The sequence below is a fragment of the Drosophila sechellia genome, chromosome 2R (assembly GCF_004382195.2).
Source record: "Drosophila sechellia strain sech25 chromosome 2R, ASM438219v1, whole genome shotgun sequence".
In the NCBI taxonomy this organism is placed as follows: domain Eukaryota; kingdom Metazoa; phylum Arthropoda; class Insecta; order Diptera; family Drosophilidae; genus Drosophila; species Drosophila sechellia.
Window position 1 is genome coordinate 4,854,825 of NC_045950.1, and position 14,165 is coordinate 4,868,989.

General features: G+C 45.1%; 2 protein-coding genes across 2 annotated transcripts; one reads left to right on the forward strand and one right to left on the reverse strand.

The window, feature by feature from the left end:
- The first annotated feature begins 102 nt into the window (after positions 1-102).
- Positions 103-10,898, forward strand: LOC6608203. Its single transcript, XM_002032912.2, has 5 exons — positions 103-914; positions 7,938-8,147; positions 8,723-9,067; positions 9,128-9,520; positions 9,585-10,898. Exons 1-5 carry the CDS (start codon positions 258-260, stop codon positions 10,557-10,559), a joined length of 2,580 nt encoding a protein of 859 aa, XP_002032948.1. The 5' UTR covers positions 103-257; the 3' UTR covers positions 10,560-10,898.
- Positions 10,865-13,675, reverse strand: LOC6608204 (fibrinogen-like protein 1). The gene is made up of 2 exons (XM_002032913.2): positions 12,537-13,675; positions 10,865-11,643 (listed from the first exon to the last, which is right to left on the reverse strand). Exons 1-2 carry the CDS (start codon positions 13,658-13,660, stop codon positions 11,478-11,480), a joined length of 1,290 nt encoding a protein of 429 aa, XP_002032949.2. The 5' UTR covers positions 13,661-13,675; the 3' UTR covers positions 10,865-11,477.
- Positions 13,676-14,165: the final 490 nt, after the last annotated feature.

Below are 14,165 nucleotides of genomic sequence, written 5' to 3' on the forward strand. Positions count from 1 at the left end.
TTGCACTATCGTTAACTGAAGCCTATGGTATTTAGTCACCTCCAAGCAATGGCCACACTGCTACTGGAGTTTATTTAAAGGCGCCCGCCTCGGCCACACTGCAGTTTGGATTTGCCGGTTGTTTGGATCGCAGATTGAATCGGAAAGCCAACAGCGTTGGTTCGGAAAAGCGCAGTGTCCGCGTCGCGAGTGCGCCAAGCAATAGCGAGAATCGAAAGACTTGCGTGAGAGGTGGACTCCAGTGAAGCACAGCAGCCATGATGCCGCTGCAGGAGTCGCCGTCGCCCAGTTGGCAGCTGGAGGACTACGCGTTCTTCCGCAAGTGCGGGGAAATCACCGCCTCGCCGGACGTGCAGAGCTTCGGCTTCAACTGCGCCTTCTGCCCGGCGATCTGCCTGCAGTTCTCCGTGTTCATGGACCACATCCGGGTGCAGCACACGCAGGACGTGAGCCGGCGCTACGAGACCGAGGAGGAGAGGTGTCCGCAAACCGATCTGGTCATAATGGAACTCGACTGCCCCGAGATTTATCCGCCGGAGGCTCCTAGGAAATGCAACTGGGAGGCCGACATGGACATTCAGCTAATGAGCCTCGTTCCGTCGCCTCCCGCAGTGCACATACCACCTCCACCACTACCACCACCACCTGAAACGCCCGAAACACCAGAAATAGATTTGGTCTATGTGGTTGAAAATCCATTACCACCCTCGCCGCCGCCCTCCGCGGACATTTCGGGCGACGAGCTGCCGGGGAGCAGTCCGCAGTCCTTCGACCTGGATCCCTTTGCCGTGCTGCACGAGGTGGTAGCAATGACTCCGCCCACTCCCATTTCTCCACCACCGGGCCCTCCGACCCCCAAACCGACTCCAACTGCGACTCCGGCCCCACTTCCGCGGTACGAGACACGACGCGTGGTAAGTTAATCACCGCCGCCCATTCACATTCCCTGCCACAGTGAACGCACGCTAACGGAAAACTACAGACATGCTAAAATCGTGTGTTTATCTATAAAAGTTTGCAAATAATATTGTGTGTTTCTCTATGCAGATCGCTTGTATAGATTGCAATTTTTTAATTTTAACTTGTTTCAAAATGTTTTCTCAAAACTCAATGATAATTTTACTATAATTATTAATTAATTTTAAATTTCAAAGTGCTTCCTTTTACGCCAGGGACCTTTCATGCATTTGTTATTGCTAATTAGTTGCCCTTAGCGGTGCCTCACTGTGCGTGGTTTTTGTTTTACCCTTTTTCATGCGATTTTGTAATGCAAAACGGCTTTCCGCTGCTGTCAGAAGGGCAGGGGCGGGGTTGCCAGGGGGGTGGGGGTGGTCGCCGCTAGTTCTGGTAAAGCTTTCCCTGGTCACTTGACCTTCAAAATAACGGCGCAATGGCACACAACGCGAAATATTGAGAAAAGTGTGCCGCGCATTTTGCGCGCTCATGCTTCTCTTTTGTTCTCTTCTTCCCTTTTTAAGTCCCGTTTGCCCTCCATGGACTTTTTTACAAGTACATATGTACATATGTATGTGCATATATATTTCTTATTTATTTTGGATGGGCTGGTTTGTCAATTCGCCAGTCCGTCCGCCTGTCAGTCCGTCAGTTTTCCTGCCGTTTTCATTGTTTTTTTTCCAAAGCGACGCAACTTTTCAGCTTTTTCTTCAGGTTTTTACTTTTGTTTGGTTCCATTTTTTGTGGACATGAAAATGTCTGGGTCGGGGAAAAAAAAACAACCATATCTTTTGTTGTACATACACATTCAAAGCGATTTATGTGCTAAAAAAAAAATACACATACATATAGCACTCGATATTTGGGACACAAACATTGGGTGTTTCGGAAAACAGCTCGTCTCATTTTCTTTGTTTGTTGGAGGCCTTTGCCCGCGGCCGATTTTTAAAAATAAATGCCTATTAAATGGTAATTAAAACGGATATTTATGTCAATACGACAGATGCAAAACTGGTGGATGGTTTTCCATATCGGTGTGCAAATATGTATCTATCCTAGGATCTCTGAAATATCTGATCTCTGTATCTTTTATCATATTCCTTTCTTCACTTTCTGAAATGGTTCTCTTGTATCACCCCTTCTTCAAATTTACTGAAAAATCGACTTGAAATGTCTAAAAGGTAAATTGTTTCCTGTGCTGTGACAGGCACTTTGGATACCATGGCTACGTACTAAGATGATCGGCAAAATCAATGTGGTGGTAATCAGCCTTAAAACGTCAGCGCAAAGATGGAAATCTTGAGGTTCTCCAATGTTTTGACGTGACGCGGGCTGCATTCATTGGCTTTCTTCTTATGGCCAAAAATAGGACGGATTCGTTGACGCAATATAAACGCCAATAAATAATATTCTCATACACAAGCTAATTTCGCGATAATTAAGGGAAAATAGCTCGAATAAATATGTGCGTATGAGTAATTTGGATGCATTTGTTGTTAGATAAAGGGCGAGCAAACAAGGTACCTAGAATGTTGGCTATTACTATCCGCCATCCGAGATATCCGGGACGTTGAGCTTTGTCTCGGAAATAGAAATTGAGGTGGTGATAAAAGGCCGATTTCCAATTGCCCGCTGGCGGGGATCACGACACTGGCAATAGAAATTATTGGTGATTTCGATGGTTTCGTTCGGTTTGGCCACTATCAGCATTGGGCAAGCTTGTCGGCCGACATGGTCTTTATCTAGACCCCAAAGAGGTAAACAAATGGGGACTACTATCTATGCTTCGATTCCTGGCCACAGTGGTTCGCAGTGCTCGAAAATTGCTGTTCTTTAAGTAAATTAATGATCTTCGCAGCACTGGCAATTGCTTTGGTTCCACTTGACTTGCAGCCTATTATGATTTATATCCACACTCAATATCGATGACGCGCTGCTCTCACCACTTTAGGCCATTGAAGATACATAGCTCCGATCGGTCGGACGGATCGATCGATCGATCGTGGAAGTCGTCGTCGCCCGAGTCCCAGACAGCCCAATCAGTCCCAACTCGGCGCACGTATCGCTTATGGAGGGGTAATAAAGTAATTTTAGATTCTAGTAGATGTGTATTTGCCGGCTATTGAATGTGGTTTAGAGATAAGAAAGCGCGGCGGAACCTAACTAAGGAGGTTTTAATGTTCATTTAAACACTTGTAAATTGGAATTTTTAGAGCACCTGCCATAAAGGTCCCACGCCCCATAAATCATTGTCCGAGTGGAAGTGGAAAATACTTGTCGGATGATGATTTGGCTGGAATGGCTACCGAATACTGCCAGGTTATTTGAAAGGGGCATTCCACTTGTTTATTTGGATAGCACTTTCCCCTGAAAACCAATCAAATCTGTGAATCTACCAGCGATTAGTTATTTGCTTTGGATGGCAACCCTATATATCATAACCCATTGAAATCATCAGTGATCCATTAAATCAGAGCGCTGAGTGCACTGGGTAACTCTGCACTATATCATCGCTCGTAATCTAATCTTAAGTCGTATCAATCCGTTCTGTTTAACTTCCCAGGCGATAATTTGGCTTCACAGCACTCTAAGATCTTCGGGAAGGTTCGATTTATGCGCACGTTAATCACGCTCGAATGGAAATCGAGGACAGTGCCTCGGTTTTTATCGGGCCACATCCATGCCTATTAAGTAATTATCGAGTTTAACTAAACATTTTGGAGGAGGAGGGCTTTCTGGGAGCGGGTGGGGTCTCCTTCCACCCGCTGGACGGTTCGATCGATCAGCTGAGTAGGTTTTACAGTCAGCCTAATTTAATTAATGCAGCCTTGTGACTGACTCGCACCGAAAAAAGTTATTTGTTTAAAGTTTTACAGGGGCTAGCGCACTCTTAGTCTTTTGTCAGAAATTGATTGCACCTAATGCCACCGTATTATCTTGGAATCTGGCTTTGTCGTCGGTTCCCGACCAGGGTTCTCGATAGGGTTTCCCATCGGTTTATTTCGCCTCATTTGCAGAGTGGGCTTCCATAAGGGCGTGGGCGTGGGCGTGGGCGAGTTTTATGCTCGGCCATAAAAGCAAAACGAAACCCAGGCAGCCACGGGTTGCGTGAAATGAAAAAGGCGAAATATTCTTCATAATTTATTAGCTCACGTTGCGGGCTTTATTGCACTCGAGTCCCGTGCTCTCCCGGATTTAGCATGTCGCCAGTTTTGTTGCTACCTTTGTTCGTTGTTGTCATATGGCTTGCGGGTTATGATTTTATATAGCATACCAAAGTGGGTCTTTGGCGCGACCCCGAGTCCGTGCACGGAAAACAAGACGCTTTTCGAAAAGCCCCCGTTCGATCCATTAAAACCCGCCCTTTGGGGCCGCAAATCAAACACGGAGCTCCAAGCCGGCAATCAACATCGGGCGATTGTGTTTTCGCCGAGTGACACCATTTGAGGCCACCAGGCCTGACAATGGTATTAAATGGTGCATTAACGGGCTTTCCCATGAATCTTTTATTTGCACACCACCAGGTTCCAGTTGATATGTGTGCCACATTCCTCTAATTAAGACTTGCCAAAGGGCAACCCAGTCGCGATAATCACCCAATTCCGAATGAAAATGTTTCCAAATAGGAGTCTTCATTAATTAATTTGCAGCATCGCATCGCATCATCATCAAAGGCATTTTGATTGGCGCTGCCCGCATATGTATATCTCTCATCTTCCTGGTGACAAATGCAATAAACAATAGCTTTCAATTGAGCAGCCCGATGACGCAGCTGCTCGCAGCCAGAAGCGACTGTGGTCTAGACTGGCATTGCTTGACCCACGGATTCCCGACTTTGATATGGGCCGCACTGAAAGTGTGGCTAATCGAAGAAGTCGACACTATATATGTATATACATATGTGGCGCATTATGCAATCGACATCAGAAGATGAACGAATCTCGTTTGTATATCCACAAATTTCATTGACAGTCTTCAAAACAACTTCGTAAACAGCCAACTGTTTAATAATCTCTAATATAAATAAAAAGATTAATGAGAGTTTATATTTCTGTAAATGTATCTTCATCGACTCCAAGCGGGAAAACCCAAAGAAGTTATTAATGGGTCCACAGATAGAGTTTTTTTTTTGTCTTTCCTCAGCGCAAATTGATACGAACTCATAGAAATCCATTCTGCGGTTGTTTATCGATCCAACGCACGATCCCTTCGCTCTCTGGTTTCCCATCTTGGGCTCGACTTTCAAGTATCTGACAGTTCTATCGAGTTTCGACCCCTTCGACAGAGCCCCATATATAAATAAACATGAAGAGGGGGAATCACTAAACTAACTCAATAAGAACGCTCTGCGATCTCGGGTTTCAGAGTCGGGAACACTGCAGCCACGTCGCTGTTGTTGTTTATTGAATTTCTATGCAATTTTGTTAACTGGATCAATTATTTCAATTGCGTGTTCGGTAAACACAACTAGTGACGCAGTCCATGGAGATGGGCAAGGCTGGCGAGCAGCCACACCCCACCGTTCGTACCTCGGCTGGCCAGGATGGGTGTCTGGCTGGTTGGGTCGGCTATGCCAACTCTCTATGGTCAGCGGTTCGAAGCTGGCCGAGCCTTTGTTTGCCCCACTCTGCTGGCCTTTTGTTGCTGCGATATTGGAAAAAGTAATGGCAAAAAGCCGAGCTTGACGCGGAAAACAAACTGTGGAGTGCCCTGAGGAATTGCGTAACACGGTTGAAGTTCCTAATAGAATTATATCCAACTTGAGCATTTAAACCCATACGGCGTGCATACCCTCCGAGTACCCTCGTCATTGGAATGGCCGGGAGAATAGATGGAAATAATATGATATAAAACAGATGTGCAGCCGTTGGAGCCATTCGATATGGACATGTGGCTGTGTGCGGTGCAATGCAGCTACGTTATGGAATTACTCCCGTTGCCAGGCAGTCAGCAGCGTCAAGGATTGGCAGGGTCAGCAGGGAGCGGTGGCGGTGGCCTTAATGGGTTTGCGCTGCTCACCTTTCCGCAGGGCGTCGAGTGGCTCGTGGTCGGTCCTTGCCTCGAGTGGGTGTGACCCGAGTTGGAGCTTTGGTCGCTCGAAATGGAAATGTTTTCGCTCGCTTTGCCGGCGGAGCAGAGGCGCAACTACCATAACACCGTTTGAAATTGCATTTTTAATTGGGGCCAAGGCTTTTCCAGCTTTTCCCGTGCTTTCCCATGCTGTAATTTTCAGTTATTCAATTAGCCCAGTTAAGTGCTGTAAGCCTTTGTGGATTCGCGAAAGGTCAGGGGCCTCCTCCTCTTTGACTGCTGACTGATTGCTGGTGCTGGTAGCTGTCCGCCGTAATGCCATCCCCAAATCGAGCCGCCCTTTGGGCCATTAACCCTTTTTCCCATTGATTAATGTGGCACTGCACCTGCTAGCGAAAGCGAACAAGTTGCGATATTGTGTGAGGCAGGTGCGCTATCTACGGCAGTAATTTGGATCAAATTAATCGAGATACCTGTACCTCCATTATGTAACTGACATATTTGCCCGAATACCAGGGATCCATTAGTACAACCCAATTAATAACAAATTTGCTAGAAAATCCAATAATTCGCAATGCTCTCAGGCCGCATTTCACTTTATCTAGACCCATTAGCGTTATCGACTTTTGTAGGTGGGTTGGCTGTGGCTTTGGGTTTGGGTTTGGGTGGCTAGTACCAGCTGAAATAAATTCACTGGCTAAGTATCGACAATTGTGTGGTGGTTGGTCACTGACGACTCGCCTTAGTTTCAAGACAATCAGGCGACAGCTCCGACTACCAATTATGGCCACCAAACAAAACACTTGAAAAATTAAATGGAGCTAAAGGCAATGCTTTGAATACCCTTTCCACATCTGTAGTCTTCTTGCCAATTTAAATGGAAAGTTGTATATTATTTTCTACCCATATCAGTAGCGGCTAATTACTCAAAGACACATTTCGAATTTGTTTTAATCTGAGGCATTAGCCTGGTGGGGTATATTACGCTTCGTCTGATTTTGTTTGCATTTATTCATTTAACATTTTGGAACCGGTTAGAACTGCGAATCGTATACGGGCGCCGTATGCACTGTTTGCCAGAACAAAACATTTGCATGTGAAAACGAAGTTCGTCTCGGCATTAATTTGGGTCTTGCCAATTCCTAATTAGAGCACTCTCATTCCGGGGACCTTATCGACAGCGTTTTTTGAAGTAGTGAACCAGTATGAGGGTAGGTCGGGTTCCATTCCGCGAACTAAGCAGCAGCTACACAAATATTTGAAGGACTACAGCGGGTTTTGCCACGGAACACGATAACCTCCGGGATGCGTCATCTGTCGACACATATGATTGAGATTTAAATCTCAACTTTATCCTATTAGCTCTTTGATTCTAATTCCCTTCGTGGGTTGAGAAGTCATAAGTATGTAGCTGGTATTTCATATATATACACCCTATACACCCACTTATTCCAACTTTGTGCACATGGCAAAACCGCTGCCCTTTAGTGATTCAAATCCTAAATGAGTGGGCAATGTGTTGCAACTCGGTTGCAAATGACACATGGGCAGTAAGTAGGAAATTATCTTGGGAAAGTCACCAAATACCAAATAGATATACACAAGCTTGAAGTCCGAGATTGTTTTGTATGGGAATGTGGAAGTCGGGCCATATGCAAGTGCGATAAGAACAATGACGACGGCACAAAGGCCAATAGCCGCTGAAATTCGAGAATGTGGAATCTATATAGTACATATGTATGTAGTATCGAGAACGCGGGCGGCGGAGTGCGGACTTTCCCTTTTTGTTTACCAGCGCCAGCGATTGTGTACGATTCGCAGCGCCACGATAAACCCCGGACAAGATCGTCTGGCTGGGCCAGCGCTTATCTCGCAGAATGCCCACCACCACCGCCAATGGCAACGTTACAAATTTATTTATTTATGCGAAATATTTATACTTCTCTATGCAGGCACTGCAGCGCAAGCTTCGTCAGTCGCAAAACGAGCAACCTAAAGATGCGGAGGTGGACGTGGTCGCGGTGGAGGAGCACAGGGGGACGGAACCCACTAGGCAGCCGGAGAAGAGTGCTATTGAACTAACACCACCTGCCACGCCCCCCACCCCACTGCCGCCCACCTCGCCCACGAGCAGCACGGCGAGCTGTGTGGATTTCCAATCGGTAAGTGGAACACCTTCGATTTCCACACAGAACAATTAATTCGATTAAAGAATTCAAGTTCCTTTTCAAATAGTGGGTGTAGTTTAAAAGCTTAGATATGAAGGATTTATAAATTAATAAATAAATAAATTAATAAATAAATTAGATATAATTAAATCAAAGTTCAATTTTCGTGCCTTAAAATCCAAACTGTCTGAAAGCAATTAAATACTGCCATATAAAATATTTTGTTAGATAAATGTTGTTTACGACTACATTTAACACTTGATTTATGCGCTTTTAAGTTATTAATTACTCCTAAAGTTATTAATATTCTGCATAATGCGACTTATGGTTATAGGAATAATAATCTTTAATGGCCCAAAATATCACAAATTACGATTTATGTTTTGCTAGTTTTATGCAGCTCATAAATAAATATTATAATGGGCTGTAACCTTTTTGAATACTAACTAATTTTAGCGTAATATGTTATTTTATAACTACAATGAAAATATAGGTATAGCATTATACCCAGGCATTATATGAATCTCGTAATGTTTCCATATTTTATAGAATATTTTATTTATTTTCAGAAAAGTCGTAGGGAGCTAGAGCGGAATCACGAGTTCGTTGGCTGTCTGCTGAGAGCGTATGAACGCACGGAAAAGCTGTGGAATCCCCGACATCCGGACTACAAGTACAATGCCAAGCGTAACGCGTACGGGGAACTGGCCGGTCCGCTGGAGGCCATTTGCCACAGGCAGCTCTCCGGAGCCGAGATCTTCGCTGTGCTCAAGGAGTTGAGGTGCAGATACCGCCGCGAGCTGAAAAAGGTGAACGCCCTGGGTGGAAAGTACAAGTCGCGGCTGTGGTACTTTGAGAGGATGGGCTTTCTGCGGTGTGTCATCGAAAACAGGCGAGCCGAAAGGGAAGCCAAGGTAGGTGATCCAATCGTAGGTATTGATTAAGCTGATACATTAATTATGAATCTTTTCCAGATCTCCAATGAGAGCACTGAGAGCGAAAAGTCGTGCGAAACGGACGCAGATTCCTGCGGCAAGTCATCATTGTACCACGAGGTTCTGAGTTTCATTCTGGATGCTTTCAAGAGGCAGGAATGCCTGTGGAATCCGCAGCACTACGACTACACCACCTGCTGTAAGACGGAACTGTTTCGCGACATCTCTGTCCAGTTGCAGGAGGAGCTCAACTACGAGCTGAGCGGCGAGGAATGTTGCAACGAGATCCAAAAACTTAGGACGCGTTACCGCAAGGAGCTGCGCATGGTTATTAAGCACAAGGGATTGTACCTGCCCAAGTTATGGTGTTACGATGAAATGGAGTTCCTGCAGCCCATTTTACAGGAGCAGATCTTCAACAAGATCAGCAAGGTAAAGGGTGGCGATTAAAGATAGCTAAGGCTTTTATGTTCTAAAATTTTTATTACGTTTTCAGAAAATCGGAGTGGTGGGAAGCAACCAGAAGACCAAGTTCATCGATGCCAGCTCAATTCGTTTTGACAACTCTGAGAATCAACTGCAGTTCGTAGAGATCTACCACAACTACTCAGCTCTGTGGGATGTGGACCATCCCGACTTCCGATCGAATACGTATCGCAGTCAGGCGTTGGGTCAAATGTTGGATGAGATAAACACCACCTTTCACACTTCCTACACTGCAGAGCAGTTGGAAAAGACCTTGTTCAATCTGCGCAAAGACTTCTCCGCGCAGAAACGGAAGATACTTACGGAGTCCGAAGACTCCAGCAGCATTCCGCTGCTGCACGCCAAACTGGCAGAGTTCCTAGACCAAAATCTTGGTCCTTTCCGTTGCGATATATGCTCGGACCTGGTCAAGACCTGCGATCAGTATAAGGTGCACCGATCCGCACACGATGGCACCCAACCCTTCATCTGCACTCTGTGCGGAAAGGGTTTCCAGATGCCTTGCAACCTGACGGTGCACATCAGACGGCATCGGCGGGATTTCCCGTATTCCTGCGAGCAATGCGACAAGCGCTTTGCCACATCCACGGAGGTGGCCATCCACTTGCGCACCCACACTGGTGAGCGGCCCTACATATGCGACCTCTGCGGCAAGTCCTTCAAGACGTGGTCCTTCTTCGACATCCACCGACGCCGGCACCTGAACCAGTCGACATTCCACTGCCCTATATGTGCAAAGGGGTTCTACGAGAAGAACCGCTTCACCGATCACATGAACTCCCACTGGGCGATCCGCAAGCACCTGTGCACGGTGTGCGGCAAGACCTTCACCACGTACGGCAACCTCAAGAAGCACACGGAGCTGCATTTGGCGGTGAAGAAGTACAAGTGCAGCACGTGCGGCAAGCGATTTGCACAATTCGCCAGTCTTCGTTGGCACAAAAAGCGAGAGCACAGCTCCGAGGGGCAAGCGGGCTGCAAGTAGAACCTTCAGCCACTCGAAGTTTCTGCTCTGCACTTTATAATGTTTACCAAGCAATCGTAGGGCGTTAGATGTGTGACCGTGTACTTAAAGTTATTGCCGTCTAGCATATACCACCTATCATATCGTTAATCTAGCACTAATGTAAGTAATGTATTTATATGCTGTTTAAGAATGTCTGATAAATGGCTACAAGTGTTGCCTCTCGAGTTCTGCAAGTCTTATCGTCGTAATCAGAAACGATTAGCAATGCTTGTAACTGGTTTATAATTCGAATCCCAAAGTCATCGAAAGTGAAACCAAAAATATGCATGTGTATTAAATAAACCTATAGTCAATGTATTTATTTGTAATGTTTTTATCTGGCTTATCGACTAGATAGTACGCTTAAGAATACCCAAGGAGCTTAAACTGGTTTTCGCCAGTCGGAATAGGTATTTTCCATAATAAACTGGAACTTATGAGCCAAAGTCGTAAATCTGCCATCGAATCGGTATTAATTTAGATACCGCCCCTTTGGCTTATTTACCCAACGTTTATTGACTCCAATTGAGCGGCTCCAGTCGTCGCCTCGATGAAAGTGCAAGTGACAAATGAGCCGGAGGAGTCGCCCAGTGACCAGAGTTATTTCATTTTTATCGGCCCAATGCACACACTCAATTAGATTTCATTGAATTGTTGCAACAGAGCAAATTACGACAACGCCGGAAAATGAAAATGAAAATTAATTGCACCCAATGACTTGTGTGCGAAACAAACAAAAAGTCTAGAGCGATATGCAGTCAACTGTAACGTGGTAATTGCAAATCGAAACCTAATCAACTGTCGCAGGGGCGTCCAAGGGGGCAAACGAAGATTAATAGGATCGGCATCGAAGTGAGATTTATGCTCGCATAGTTCGACTCGTCAAATAATTTCCAATTATCCTGGCGGTCGCCTCGGCCGGGGCAGATCCTTCATCTCCAGCTGGCTCTTGGGGCGGATGAGCATTTGGACGGACTTCAGGGAGCGGAAGCTGTACCAAGGCTCCCAGTAGATGCTCTGCGGGTTGTCCACTTCGCCCTTGAAGTATCGCCCATTTAAGTTGCTGTCAAAAAAAAAAGTACTCTTTACATATTATGTACCTTAAAAATTGTATAATGGAAAATTGAAAATTAACTAGCTTTGCCAAGCCGAGGCTTAAATACCCTTGCACTTAATATTATGTGCAAGCTATTAATGATACAGTCACTTTTCGATCAAAAACAACAAATATACGATGTGTTTTTTCTCATCTTCAATTAAATGCTTGTAATTTGTATGAAAATATATACTTTAAACAATATATTGTGTATGTACCGAATTAAAATACTCTATGTTGAAAAACCAGATTTTTCTATGATGGGAATATGATATAGTAGTTCAATCTGGACTAACTCAATAGAAAGAATATTTTTGGGAAAGTTTCAGTTTAAAACTGAAAGATTAATTTACTTAGTAAACGACAGACGGACATGGCTATATCACTCGACTCTTGATATGATATGATATGATTTGATATATATGGATACAAAAGAGTATTTCTTATTTTGTGAACACAATGCTGGTTAAATATTTCATATTTTTTTATCACATTTGCTTCTAATAGATAAACTTATAAGATCAAAGTATCAAGTGTATATCTTCTGTTTTCCAAAGATAAAGATATCAATATCACTTTACGGAGTTATCATTTCGACGGGTGACGGAAATACCTATTTTAATATGACTAACTATACAGCAAGTCAAAGCATAGTATCACAGACAAGACTTATTTCAGATATGATAAGTATTCAAATACTGACAAGTTCTATTAGTAATCAATATAATTAATTGAATAAAGTGTCAGTGAGAAATAGAAGTTTTAAGCTTCAGAAAAGAAAAGAAAGAAAGCTAGATAGTACTTCTAAAATATATCCTAAACTAGGAAATGTGGAGAACATCAATAGTATTACTCCTTACCTGCGGGAACAGAAGTCGTACCACCAAGCTCCCTGGTGGTGCTCCGCGCAGTTCATGTGCGTGAAGGCGTCATTGTCCCGGTCGTAGGTGGAGAACTTCATCTTGTCGTGGGTGCGCAGTGCATCGCTGGCGTTTCCCTGGTAGTGGCCCAGTAGCTTCAGTTCGTAGCCCTCCTCCTCACTGCCGATGAGGAAGTCGTCGTAGTGGGCGTAGCTCGTCTCGCCGCCGAATCTCCTGATGCTGATGTACAGCTCGTGGGGCTGGGAGCTGGTCAGACGGTGCAGCTTCTCCAAGCCTATGAAGAACTCGCCGTTCAGCTTGCCAAATCCCTTGCTGTAGGCATCCCAGTTCCGGTAGAAGTTCACGGATCCGTCCAGGCGCCGCTGGATGCAAGTCCAGCCGGGTCCGGCGGCAGTTTGGCCCTCGCAGGGCACCAAGAAGGGCAGGAATCCGGGCAGGTGGATCAAATGGATGCCGGGCGATCGTCCAAAGGGCACGCAGCTGGTAGTAGCCGCCTCCCAGTCCGCCAACAGGTCGTCCTTCTTCTCCCGGAACTTCCGCTCGAAGTACACAACCTTACCCTTGAGATGCTCGATCAGAAGGGCACTGGAGCCATTCAGCTTGCGCAGCTCCGCCAGAACGTGCTGTTTCCTCTTGAGCCGCGTCTCATACACCTTCACCTTTTGCTCCAGTTCCTTGATCTGGTCGTCCTTCTCTTTAATGGCCGTCGAGAACGAAGACTTCTGGGCACTGCACACCTGGGTGAGGTTCTCGAATTTCCTCAGCAGCTCATCGTCCGTTTGGTCCTTGGTCTGCAGCTTGTTTATCTCGTTCTCCTTGTCCTTAATGGTGGCTGCACTCTCGGCTATCTTTCCCATGTAAACGTCCAGGAGATCGTCCAAGTCGCCCTTGCTAATTCGAATTGTTTTGTGCTGATCGATGTGCACTTCCGCCAGTTTCTCTGGAACTGGAGCCACTGCTGTCACATTCCCGATTTGAGTTCCATTAGTCGGTGGAATCTCCTTCACGGGCGCCTTGGTAGTGGGCTTGACTTTTGAAGGAACTTGAAGGAACCAGGCTGTCGGCAACATGATGAGGATCAATACAATTAAATAGTATTCCATTGTGGGTGGAGCCGTTTTCGAGCCGCGCTCAGTGAAATCAAAGTTAAACTGAAATGGCAAGCGAAATGCATTCACCAAGTTGAGCGCAAATCAGGAAACACAATAGCTAATGCCAAGCCGACTGCAGATAAGAGTTTCTGAACTTGGAGCGTGATCGTGAACTTCATGCAGCATACTTTTCCAACTGATGCCCTTTTTATTACTGCTCTGCGATAGAGATACAAAAGTTATATTTTACTTAAGGTTGCAATAATATTACTTTTAACCAGCATGGTAAGGATTTTGAAATGAATTTGAACTGTATCCTAACTCGTTCCGGTAACGAGTTAACTTTATAAGGTAAGTTTATGAACTTTCAAAGGGTATTTTAAAGAGTTAAATGTGTTTGTATTTAGTTTGTATTTAGCTAGTTTGTCTTCAATATATGCATAACAATCTCAACGTTACTTTCCTATTTGAATTGCGCGCTCTTCCTAGCAGCAAGTTGGCAGTCCGATAATTGCGT

What these genes read in the sequence shown, in the direction of transcription:
- LOC6608203 (XM_002032912.2), top strand. Translation starts at nt 258, where the DNA reads ATGATGCCGCTGCAGGAGTCGCCGTCGCCCAGTTGGCAGCTGGAGGAC. An exon ending in GGTACGAGACACGACGCGTG is followed by an intron (nt 915 to 7,937) that starts GTAAGTTAATCA and finishes TTCTCTATGCAG; the next exon opens with GCACTGCAGCGCAAGCTTCG. An exon ending in GCTGTGTGGATTTCCAATCG is followed by an intron (nt 8,148 to 8,722) that starts GTAAGTGGAACA and finishes ATTTATTTTCAG; the next exon opens with AAAAGTCGTAGGGAGCTAGA.
- LOC6608204 (XM_002032913.2), bottom strand. Translation starts at nt 13,660, where the DNA reads ATGGAATACTATTTAATTGTATTGATCCTCATCATGTTGCCGACAGCC. An exon ending in TACGACTTCTGTTCCCGCAG is followed by an intron (nt 11,644 to 12,536) that starts GTAAGGAGTAAT and finishes TTTTTTTGACAG; the next exon opens with CAACTTAAATGGGCGATACT.